We start from the raw sequence: 12203 nt of genomic DNA on the forward strand, positions 1-12203 counted from the left end.
TCATAATGCGAATGAAAATAAATGTTAAAAACTTGCAGGTGTAATGTATGTTTAGATTTCGTGATTCAAGTTATGAAATGAAGCGAAGTAAAGTGTGTGTCCAAGTAGACTAAGTTTGTCTAAGCAGAGTATGTGCGTACGATGTATGAGTTGTGTACTGTACTATTCTTATATCGAATTTGAATTTGATCTTATGCAGTTATTGATATGAACTAAAGCAAAGACTGAAGAAATTGTGGTGCTTCGAGTAATGAAACGAAGTGCAGTAAGCATGTTTCTCTAAGAAAAGTTTGTATGTAAGATGTAATTGATATATAAGAGTTGTGTATTGCATCTACGTTTATAATAATAGATAACCGGTTTATTGTTAATGAAATCGATAGTAAGAATAATGGTTTGGTTAAATAATCCGATGTGGTGGTACGATTTAAATATGTCATCGGTTTATTTATTAATCAGTTTATAACTAATGTCACATGTAACTCTCTAGTAATGGGTCTGAAAATTAAAAACGACTTGAAAACAGTAGATATATTTTAGGACTCTATTTTAATAGAGTAGATGTGGAAACCATTTGGTCAAGTTTAAGAATTTAAAGGGTTTTTTTTTGTATTCTATATGGGGTTTGATTTTTTTTTTAAAGATTCATATTAATTAATGTGACGCTTATCTAGATTATATACTATTTTGAAAAAATCATTGTTTACGATAATTTTGTATGATATGGAGGTAAATATTTATTCTATATATTATGTAGAAAAAACTGATGCAAGATTCAAAATCACTCCACAATTTTACAAACAATGATCAATAATCATCGATAAAAACTGATGAAGGTGGTAGTGATGATAGGCGATCGACATTTTCAATCTGGTTGAGTTGATGGACTCACTCAAGGGAAATTGCCACAAATACCACATTCATAATACCACTTTTCATGTTTACACTAACCACTTTTACCTTTACTTTTAATGAAGTGTAAAATACAATTATACCCTTAGGATTAACTAATCTAGACTTAGGGTTTAGAGTTGAGGGATGGGGTAGGGTTTTTGGAATGTGAAATTTATGATTTTAATAAATATATAAATAAATACTTAAAAAATATATAAAAATTTTTAAAAAATAGTTTCAAACATAATTTCTGTTTTTCAAAAAGAAATTTGAAAACAAAATAAAAATTCGAAAACAAATTCAAAAAAAAAAATTTATAAAAAAATTCGAATTTGAAAAAGTATAATTCAAAAACATAAAAAATTTACATTTTTTTATTTTTATATTTTTATATTTTTTATTTTTTTATTTTATTTAAATAATGATTTATTATATATATAAATAACAAGGGCATAAAATTCTTTTGCCACTTAATGAAGAATGTATTTTTGAAAATGTCTCATTAGTGGTGGTAAAAATGAAAAGTGGTACCATGAAAGTGGTAAACATGTAATTTCTCCCACTCAATCTGGTAGGTTAATTGATTCTTTCAATATGTGAAAACTTAAATATGATTTAATCACAAAAACAAAGGTTAAGCTTATGTCTAAGAACTACTAATGTTTCACACACTTAGAAATCTAAAGATGAAATCAAAATAAAGCAAAGAATCAAATAATTGAATTCTAGACAATATTTTTGCAAACTCTTATTTGAGCATTCAAAATATAAAAAATTGTATAAATGGTAGAAATATAAAGATAAAATAAAAATATTCTTTTGATAGCATAAATTAGCCGTGTGCAAGAAAAACCTGAACTGAAAACCCAAACCAGAACTGACCTGAAATGGGCCGGTTCGGATCGGTTTCGGTAATGCCATATATACCTATCGGGTTTTACAGCCTTATGCCCATGGATATCGGTTCGGTTCTGATTCTTACCCAGAACCGATCGGGTACCTGATTAAATAGAAATTCATCCTTAAAATCCAGAATATATGGTAAAATGTAATCAACCCCGTTCGAACCCGGGTTAGATAAGAAGAGTGAGAACAGTGTTGCCACCAAACCATTTTAAATTTTATTTGAGAAGTTATTGTGCTTATTTGTCATGTTCTACACGATTTTAGGTTATTTTTCTTATTTATCATTTTTATTAAGTTTTTGAAGCTTATTTGTCACATTTTTCATGATTTTAGGTTAAATCATTAGTTATAATATTTATCTTGTTCTCCATGATTTTAGATTATTTTACTTATTCCATGTTATTTTACTTATTTTTCATGTTTTTATTAATTTTAGAAGTTTATTTGTCATATTTTCCATGATCTTAGGTTGAATCATTAGTTTAAATAAATAATTTTATGAATTGTTAGCTTTAAAAAATAGTGATTATCTAATAAATACTTTTCATTATAATCAGGATAATTATTAACGGCATTATTAAATTTTAGCTATAATTTTATATCTATCTTCATAGTATGTTTGCTTTAGTAAGATTAAATTGTATAATATTTTTTATTATTTTGTAAAGGAAGCTTTCTTCTCTTTTATATCACCAAAGAATTATGTTATGGTTTAACATCAGGCTTACCATCAAAAGCTACGAGTCCAAAGGATATAATCTCTTGCTGTTATAGTTAAAAAATCCAGCTTTTACAAGATGTATATAATTTACTATTTTTAGTTTATAAAATTTTAGTTAAATAGAAGCATGTTTTAATTATTGTATATTTTGTTAATAGGTGTCACTATAAACTCCATTGACGAGGAAATTTATTTAAAATACAATTTTTATTTTGTCGGTCATTTAAAATATAATTAAACTAATGTTTGTAGGAATCATTGGGAAAAAAATGTTAAATCATAATTTTTTTTGATGAATATGGGTTTGTTTTCATATATTTCACTGATAATTGGTGACTACAGTTTTATTTTGTAGATTATCTTTTATGTTAATCTAAAGTATTAATAAGACATTATTAGGTTGTTATGATGATGATTATTTTTATATGCGTAGTATGGTAATAGAATAAACAAAAGATTTTGTAAATACCAGACCGTTATCTAAGTTGCATTGTAATAGAAAATTCAAATTATATATCTGATTAATTTAATTTTTTGAAATTAATTAAATAATTTAGATTAAAATAAAAAATTACGTTAAAATTAAAATTAGTTTAACACAGATTAAACCGCACGAAGTGCAAACCATCATCTAGTTAAAAATATATACTGTATATAATATTTATATATTAAAATATTTATAAAATTTATACTTTTGTGACTTGAACCATGGCTAGATGGACGAATAGGCAAGTGTGTAACCATTAAACCACTTCAATTAATATATTAACTAATACTTTTTATATATATTTGATTCATATATTAAACGGGTATCCGTAACCGACCTGAAACCGAAGAAACCCAAACCAAAATTTTATTGTACTTATTGAGTATATTAATCATTTATCTGGTAGATCCGGAACCGAACGGATCCTACCCGAACCAAATATCTGAATCCCCAAGACTAGCATAAATGATAGAATTAACAGAATAAAAAATAGATATGATATTACAATTATCTTAACATGAACATTCAAATTCTTTTCTTTCTGGCCATAGAAGCAACCGGCATATGCAGCTAATGTAACCATCTTTTATTTGGTTATATATTTACACTAGGTAATAATCCACGTCTTGCGCGAGATGAGATTATTAATTTTATTATTTTTAAAAATAAAAGACATTAGGTCTGTTTAATCTGGAGAACGGTTTGGTTTTACGTTGTTTTTTTGGTTTTTAATCACTTAAAATATAACTAACATTCTAAATCCATATTTATTTTGTTTTTTCAGTTACAATGTTTGAGGTTTTGATTTTTTCGATAATAACCAAAAACTATTAAATTTTGTTTGGTTTCATGTTATATGAATTTTATGCAGTCTTGATGCCCAATCAATGGTTTCAATTAAAATCTAGATAGTAGTTGAAGAACAAAATTATTAAGACAAATCATTTTATTACAATTTGGTCGTTGGTGAAAGAAAAGATTAAAAAGAATATTCCAATTTTCAAAAGAATTTGAATCCTCACTTGAGGTAAATATTTAATTATATAGGTGCACACGTCAATGTGCACATGTATATATATGTAAACGTATATAAAGGTGATTGATAAATATATAAAAATATCGTTAATTAACATTAAAAGATATTTTTATTCAAAATAACACATGAAAGATAAAATTATTAAAATAAAACTAAGTAAAAATAAAATAGGTCTAGACATTAGTAATTTTTTTGCAAATTGTATTTCTATGTGAAAACTTTGTATAACCTGTGGAATTTTTGATGTGAGTTTTATATTAAAAGACATAAAGTAATACATTGTGTCAACATATTTATGTAGAATTTAGTTGAGAAACTCTTTATATGTGACATGTCTGTGTATTTATTTTTAAATCGTTGTGAAACTGCCACGTGGTAAATATAGTGTGAACACATTAATGTCAAATGTGTCTTTTTATTATATAGGGGATTTTATCAAAAAAACACATTCAAATTCAACTTTATTATAAAATGATGGGAATTTTTTTTTAAATATTCTAACAGTATAGTTTTACACATGGTATGTCTTTTGGATAGTTAAAGGAGAATAAATAAAAGTATGTAAATAATGACTTTATGGATATCACAACTAGGCCTGGGACGGATCAGATATCCGAGCAATTTTAAGGTATCCGGATCCAGATCCTTATCCGGCGGATCCATAATCTTACTATCCTTATCCGGATTCGGGGTTCTCGGATATCCTTCTAAAAATTGTAATATCCAGCGGATATCCGGATCCAGATTTGAATCCTTAAAATAAATAAATAAAATAATATTATATATATATATATTAAAAATAAAAAGTATAATGTTTTTAATTATTTCTGTGTATATTATTACAAAATTTACATATACTATTATAAAAATAAAAAAAATATTAAATAAAGTTAGTTTTTATATATAGATATTACTATTTCTGAAATAGTTATTAATAAAACTTATGGATCCGGATATCCGGACTAAAAAATCAAGATATCTGGATTCGGATCCAGCTTTGACGGATCCAATATTTTACTATCTCGATCCGGATTCGGCCATTCTGGATATCCGGATTTTCGGATCGAATCCGGATCTCGGATAAAAGTCCCGGACCTAATAACCAGTAGCTATAGTTTAATGATTTATCTACCTTTCTCGAAACCGACATCATTTACGACGTCTTCACATCACAGCACCCGTCGTATGCCGTTCGCTCCGTCATCACTCGTGACGATTGGCTCTTTCTTCTAATAATACTATCTTGACTTTGGCTACTTCTCCAGGTGAAAACAATATTAGTATATAAACCTACAAATATGCCAAAAACCTTTTCACATATATGAAACGTTGTCAACTTTTTTCTGTAGAATTGTCTTAATTTATTTCCTCCAGAAAATCTTTGCATAATCATGGAATCTTTATTTATGCTTGTCAACTTTCATTTGAGTCTTTCTTTATGCATTCTTTGGACCACATGATGATTTCAATGTAGACTTGAGTTCGTCATTATTAAAACAGAAATTATTATTAGTCATTTGTTTTTTTCTCATCTCATCTTCACAAAGAAGCTGTCTCTTTCTTTCACCGTCACTTCACCTATTTGTGTTCTCAAACTCACATATATCCCTTCTTCTTGACTTTCCCTTGATAGATCTTCTTAACTTCATTCTTCAGATTCCAAAGCTTGCCCCTTTCCTTTTGACTTTGATATTACATTGATTCAGAGGTGCAAGAGCAATGATGCTCTGTCTGAAAATTTGAAACTTTTGTCCTGTCTTCAAAGCCCAATCCTTTTTCATCTTTCTGTTCTGGGTTTTGCAGGGTTTGATTGATTCTCTATTTTAAATGTGAATTACACAACTCTTGAATCTGTAATCTTAAAGTCTGTATGGTTCGAAAACAGAGTTTTTTTCTGCATGAAAAGATGGCTACTTTAACTGAACCATCATCATCTTTAAGCTTCACGTCTTCTCGTTTCTCTAACGTCTCTACTGGGTCTAACCATATCTCACCAAGCTCAGCCTCTAACCTCGAAGTGATCAGTCTAACCAAACTCAGCTCCAATCTTGAGCAGCTTCTCAGTAGCCCAGACTGTGATTACACAGATGCAGAGATCATTGTCGAGGGTGTTCCCGTTGGTGTTCACAGATGCATTTTGGCTGCAAGGAGCAAGTTTTTCGAGCAACTGTTCAAGAAAGACAAGAAACGTTCCAAGATTGAGAGACCAAAGTTCCATTTGAAAGAGGTGTTGCCTGTTGTTGGGCATGAAGCTTTTGTTTACTTCCTGAGTTATGTCTACACTGGGAGGTTAAAGTCGTTTCCTTTGCAGGTTTCCACTTGTGTAGACTCTCTTTGTGCTCATGAATCTTGTCGACCTGCCATTGATTTCGTTGTTGAGTTGATGTATGCTTCATCTATCCTCCAAGTGCCTGAGCTTGTTTCATCTTTTCAGCGGCGGCTTTGTAACTTTGTGGAGAAGTCTCTGGTTGAGAATGTTATTCCTATTCTTTTGGTTGCTTTCCATTGTAAGTTGACTCAGCTGCTTGATCAATGCATTGAGAGAGTGGCTAGGTCTGATCTCTACAGGTTCTGTATTGAAAAGATGGTTCCTTTAGAAGTAGCTGAGAGAATCAAACAGATTCGTCTCAAGTCTCCACTAGAGGAAGAAGAGAACAGTCCCAAGGTTTCAGATAAAATGCTTGAGAGAGTTGGGAAAATCCTCAAGGCTTTGGATTCAGATGACGTTGAGCTTGTGAAGCTTCTTTTGACCGAGTCAGATATCACTCTAGATGAAGCCAATGGTCTGCATTACTCAGTGGTGTATAGTGATCCCAAAGTTGTTGCAGAGATACTTGCTCTTGGTTTAGGTGATGTCAATCACAGAAACTCACGTGGCTACTCGGTTCTTCATTTCGCTGCCATGCGTAAAGAGCCGTCCATCATCATATCTCTTCTCAAGGAAGGCGCCAATGCATCTAGCTTCACTTCTGATGGACGCAGTGCGGTTAATATATGTAGGAGACTGACAACTCCAAAGGATTATCATACAAAGACAGCCAAAAAGAGGGAAGCTAGTAAAGCAAGGCTGTGCATAGATCTCTTGGAAAGAGAGGTTAGGAGGAACCCTATGGTTGCTGATACGCCAATGTGTTCCCTCTCTATGCCTGAAGATCTCCAAATGAGACTGTTATACCTAGAAAAGAGAGGTAAACGACTGATAATTGGCAGATTCTTGTGACATTTCTGTTGAACCATTGAGCTTTTTTTGTTCCTGCAGTGGGGCTTGCTCAGTTGTTCTTTCCAACAGAAGCTAATGTGGCTATGGACATTGCTAATGTAGAAGGTACAAGCGAGTTCACTGGTCTTCCCCCGCCTTCAAATGGGTTAACAGGAAACTTGAGTCAGGTTGATTTAAACGAAACTCCTCATATGCAAACCAAAAGACTTCTTACTCGTATGGAGGCTCTAATGAAAACCGGTAAGAAGAAAAAAAGATTTGCTCTTTTGTGAGCGTCTCTTCTTTTCTATTTTCTCTTGGCTGACTTCAGTACACGTTTAACAATGCAGTTGAGACAGGTAGAAGGTATTTTCCATATGGCTCAGAGGTTTTAGATAAGTACATGGAAGAGTACATAGATGATGATATTCTCGATGACTTGCATAGTGAGAAAGGATCTCCACAAGAGAGAAGATTAAAAAGAATGAGATATAGAGAGCTTAAGGATGATGTCCAAAAGGCATATAGAAAAGACAAAGAGTCTAAGATTGCGCCGTCTTGTCTTTCTGCGTCATCCTCTCCTTCGTCTTCTTCTTTAAGAGATGGTCTGGAGAACTCAGCATGAAAATAAGTTGAATATGGTTAGATATCTCTGCTCAGATACTTATAGGTTCAGTTTTAGTAAAGATAATGGATAGAGTTACTTGTACAACAATAAACATAGGAATATTAACCCAAAACATTCTAACCACATGCAACCTTTTGTTTTTTCTCATAGATGTATATTTACATAGTTGCAAGAGAAAGAGACTAATGGTGGACAAGAACCACTGTTCCAATTCCAAACAGCAACCTGTAATAATGCATTCTGAACAAGAACCTTCACTGGTAAGTCCCAGTAAATAGATGTTAGCTGAATTCTTTGGTCACTGAAGATATGGGTATCGAGCAGACCAGGAGGGGCAGATAAGTGGATAACAATTTGCTGAGCATTATTCAGTCAAGTCTTAAAGAGAGGTTAGGAGGAACCCGTACAAAGGTGTATCTCCTTCCCATCAAATACCAACTCTTAGTGAACATTGTAATATTTCCGCGGGGTGGGGGGGATAAAAAAAAGTCGTTGTAGTAAGAAATATTTTGGAGAAGCTATCAAAAGTAAATTCAACCTGAGCAACGTATGCGTACAAATAAGTTATCAAAGTGACTTGACCAAATCACCCACCCCTATGATAAGTTTCTCAGGCAACGACCCAAAACTAACTTTTCCCCAATGAGCTATATATTTAAACCAAATGGAAGTAAATTATTAGAAGGAAAACCTAATGAGCTGCTACTCAACATCCTTTTAGGATGATGAGTCATATAGTGTTGGATTGTGCAAAATGGGCACAAATAGATTATAATATAATCATTATATAATCAAACATAACATACACCGAGCATGGTTCCAACGACTGAACCGACCCCATGTAGAATGTCATGTTCACATGGTTAGGCATCATCAAAGTGCCAAAGGTCCTTAGAAAGAAAGACCATAAGATGAATTCAGGAGTAGCAGTTTTAATAATCATTACCTCTCATGAATGGTTTCTCTCTTGCGAGTGTCTTCTGTGCTCTCTGTCACCATGATGACTACTACTACTACTACCACCTCTGCTCGTCTTGTGGCCTTGTTCACCGTTCTCGCTACTGTGGCGTCTCTTTCCTTCGGACTGCTTCTCAGGAGGGCTTCCCATTTTTCTCTTTCTGCTATGCATCATTTGAGACACATCGTTTACCATTTCACCTTCTTCTGCATTTTTTACTGCCCCATGTTCTGTGCCCATGAGATCAGAGTTCTCGGCCTTTGGTACATTCTTTTGCTTGGCGTTTTCATCCTCAACAGCTAGTTCCACATCTTCCAGCTCTCTTTCAATGAAATCATCCTCATCCATCAAATCCTTTTTCATTGTTCTTTCACCTAGCAACTTCTTAGCCTTCTCTCGCTTAGCCTTCAACACCTTATCCCGGAGCATTTTCAAGTCCTTTGGCGATTGGCCGATTGGGGCAACAACACCTGTTTCAACGTTTCTAGATTTATGAACAGCGCCATCATCTGGAAGCTCTCCACTCTCTCTTTCTGAATTGTCCTTCCCAGCTCCCTCAACTAAAGGTCTAGAGTTAGCTGCATGATGCAGGCTTTCTTCTCTTTCTCTCTTTATCTCCTCTTTGTGATCGACACTGGCATTAACTGCCTCAACATCCCCATTGCCATTGTTCTGATCCAAACCGCCTTTCGATGAACCCCCATGATTATCAGAGTTTGAAGGTTCATGGCTTGAACGTGCTGATGCTTGCCTAGAACCAACATGCTCATCTGTTGACGTTGCATTTCTAGAGCCTGGACGATGAGCTGACCCTCCACCCACACTACTTTCTACTTCGCTTCCTTGAGATGCAGGTACACGGTTTTGCTCATAAAGCTCAAGCATTTGGTTGCTAACATCTGAAACAAACAAAAGGCGATCACTCTTAAAATCAAGAAAAAAAAGGAAACAAGAGCCTTCATATCATTTTCATCATGTACATACCCTCCAATTGTCGAGGTGTAACATCAAACTCTTGCCACCAAACCTTCTCTCCATCTGATGGTAACTTCACTTTAAGGAACTTGGCCGCAAGAAAAATTGCACCAGCCGCAATGTGATGAGGCTGGAATTGCAGGCAGAGTGATGTCCGCAGACTGCAAGCCACTTTCCATTTGTATGAAGACGAAAATACAATACACATAGAATTTAGAAGGAAACAGGACTTCAAACGTACCCATCATTAACAAAATTCCAGGCAACTTGGGCAAGAGCATTCTGGGCAACCTTAAACTTCTTTATTGCTTCTACAAGGGGTTTATAAGGATGGAGAACATTGAGGTCAAAGCCTAGTGTAGAAAGTACTATCTTTTCTCCGTTTAGTATAAGTTCTTTTTGTTGCTCATATACTTCCTGCAAAAAGTGATATACATCAATATATGTGCTTATAGTACAACCTCAACGTCAAATAAAACACAATATATCGGCAAAAGTACCAGATACTTTCAGCTCGATTTGTAAGCATGATGAATACCTTTTGCTTGATTTTCTGGGCAGCACCAGGATCCTTCTTGTTGATTATCTCATAGGATACAGAAATAACGTTATTCAAGGGCCGTGGAGTTTCCTCAACTTTTCCAGCAAGGAACATACATACAGTTGCAATTGTCTGTGGAAACAACATGAAGATCTAGGTATAAGGATAGACCATAACACTACAATATCTCAAATTCTACACTAGCCAGACTACAACATAGTGATTCCAACAACAAGACAAGAGTAAAGTCTATAAATCTTAAGCATTCAACTTGTTCGGGTGGAAAACAATAAACTTACCCTTCTGTCATTCTTTGCATGTGACTGGCGAAAGAAGAATCGATGACAGAATATAATCGCTGTAGCTATTGTAACCTGGGGACTGATTTGGAAAACTATATCAGCCACTTTCAGTGAGAACAAAATAAAAAAAATGAAAGCTTTGCACATAGCAGAAACCATGACTAGAAGAAGTAAAATTCAGACAGTACGGCAACAATCTCTTCGGTCTTCACCAATAATAACTATATGTTCCTTGTAATTACGGTAATAAAAGAAACACTGACATAAAAAAAACACTTTACACCAAATTCTAATTACACTAAACAACTATGCCTACAATCTGGATACTATCTTGGAAGAATATGAAGTAAAGATAGACCAAGCAAGCTTGAAGCTACTAAAAACAGAAAAAGGGAACTTACACTTTCAATCTCATGCCCAAGTCCTGGAGAAATGTACAGTAGGATTTGCGGAGGTAAGTTTCCTTCTTCAAGTCAATACCATCCAGCCTCGAGGGTGAATTTTCTTCAATTTCTTTTCTTCCAAAGTACCAGCGGGAAAGCTCGTCTTGCTTTTCATGAGAATTCCTCGAGTGAGATGATACTCCACTCTCACCGTACGAACATTCCCCAGCTAGTACTCCAGCCATTGTTGTATCTTCTTAAAAATAATCAAAAGCAGATCATAAACAAGGAATGATCTAGCAGCTATCAAAGGGAGGGGGTTCATCTTCAAGATAATTAAATCAAATCAAATGGAAACGAACTAAGCCACCACTAATCGGACACACTTGGCCAATTAGATACATTCTGAGTACAAAGTTCGAAACTTTTTTTTTTTGCTCAAAAGATCAGATCCAAAGTGTTGTGTTTGTAGAGAAATCAATTGGAAAGTTCAAAATTTCGTTGAAAATTCAGTAGACGGTGGGAAGAAGAAAATAAAGATCGATTGAAGAAGCAAAATCAAACGAAAATTCAATACCAGAGTAATCGAACGAAGGAGATGATGCCTTACCTGCGATGATATCACTTCGGAGAAGAAGAATACGGCGTGACTCGAACAAACCCTAACTTTTAGAACTCGCGAGAAGCGAAACAAGATGGAGAGGTCTCAAGAGTCTGATTTAAAGACCAAACAGCTGCAACAACAGACTCTTGCCCTTTTTTCGTTTAAGCAAAATAAATAATAATCGTTTTTGTCGCAGTTAGTTAGCTAATCGTATTTTGTAGGACTCCAGAAAACAACGAGTCCAAATTCCAAACCCTAAACGATTCCAAAAAAATAATAATCGTTTTGTGTTATTTTCGACTTTTGAATTTTATTTGAACCAAATCTGAAATCGAACGAGAATATAAAAAAAAAATACTTAAAATTTTTGAAAATCCAATAATATCAAGGTCAATACAAACTCAAACTCAATCCCGACTAATTAACTAAAATATTCGAAAAATCTCAATAACTATATTTATATAGAAATTTGAAGTTTGATTATGAATAAAGTGTTCTTATGAAATCTTTACCATACTAATTTATTGTATAAACACTATTTCCTACATTTATAAAGTTCTTAGTTGTTA

General features: G+C 33.5%; 2 protein-coding genes across 5 annotated transcripts; one reads left to right on the forward strand and one right to left on the reverse strand.

The window, feature by feature from the left end:
* The first annotated feature begins 1325 nt into the window (after positions 1–1325).
* LOC103853611 (regulatory protein NPR3) lies at positions 1326–8018 on the forward strand. The gene is made up of 3 exons (XM_033284023.1): positions 1326–7232; positions 7304–7504; positions 7594–8018. The coding sequence occupies exons 1-3, from the start codon at positions 5915–5917 to the stop codon at positions 7866–7868; spliced, it is 1794 nt and encodes a 597-aa protein (XP_033139914.1). The 5' UTR covers positions 1326–5914; the 3' UTR covers positions 7869–8018.
* LOC103853610 (cyclin-T1-5) lies at positions 7611–11918 on the reverse strand. Of its 4 annotated transcripts, XM_009130519.3 has the most exons (8): positions 11641–11913; positions 11049–11283; positions 10645–10726; positions 10343–10477; positions 10046–10221; positions 9814–9965; positions 8818–9728; positions 7611–7850 (listed from the first exon to the last, which is right to left on the reverse strand). In XM_009130519.3, the coding sequence occupies exons 2-7, from the start codon at positions 11273–11275 to the stop codon at positions 8821–8823; spliced, it is 1680 nt and encodes a 559-aa protein (XP_009128767.1). In that variant the 5' UTR covers positions 11276–11283; positions 11641–11913; the 3' UTR covers positions 7611–7850; positions 8818–8820. The 4 variants fall into 4 exon arrangements, with proteins under 4 accessions (XP_009128767.1, XP_009128765.1, XP_009128766.1 ...); XM_009130517.3 differs by lacking the exon at positions 7611–7850 and having other exon boundaries at positions 8614–9728; positions 11049–11286; positions 11641–11918; XM_009130518.3 differs by lacking the exon at positions 7611–7850 and having other exon boundaries at positions 8614–9728; positions 11636–11918.
* Between the last annotated feature and the right edge of the window lie 285 nt (positions 11919–12203).

The sequence above is a fragment of the Brassica rapa genome, chromosome A02 (genome assembly GCF_000309985.2).
Source record: "Brassica rapa cultivar Chiifu-401-42 chromosome A02, CAAS_Brap_v3.01, whole genome shotgun sequence".
Classification (NCBI taxonomy): Eukaryota; Viridiplantae; Streptophyta; class Magnoliopsida; order Brassicales; family Brassicaceae; genus Brassica; species Brassica rapa.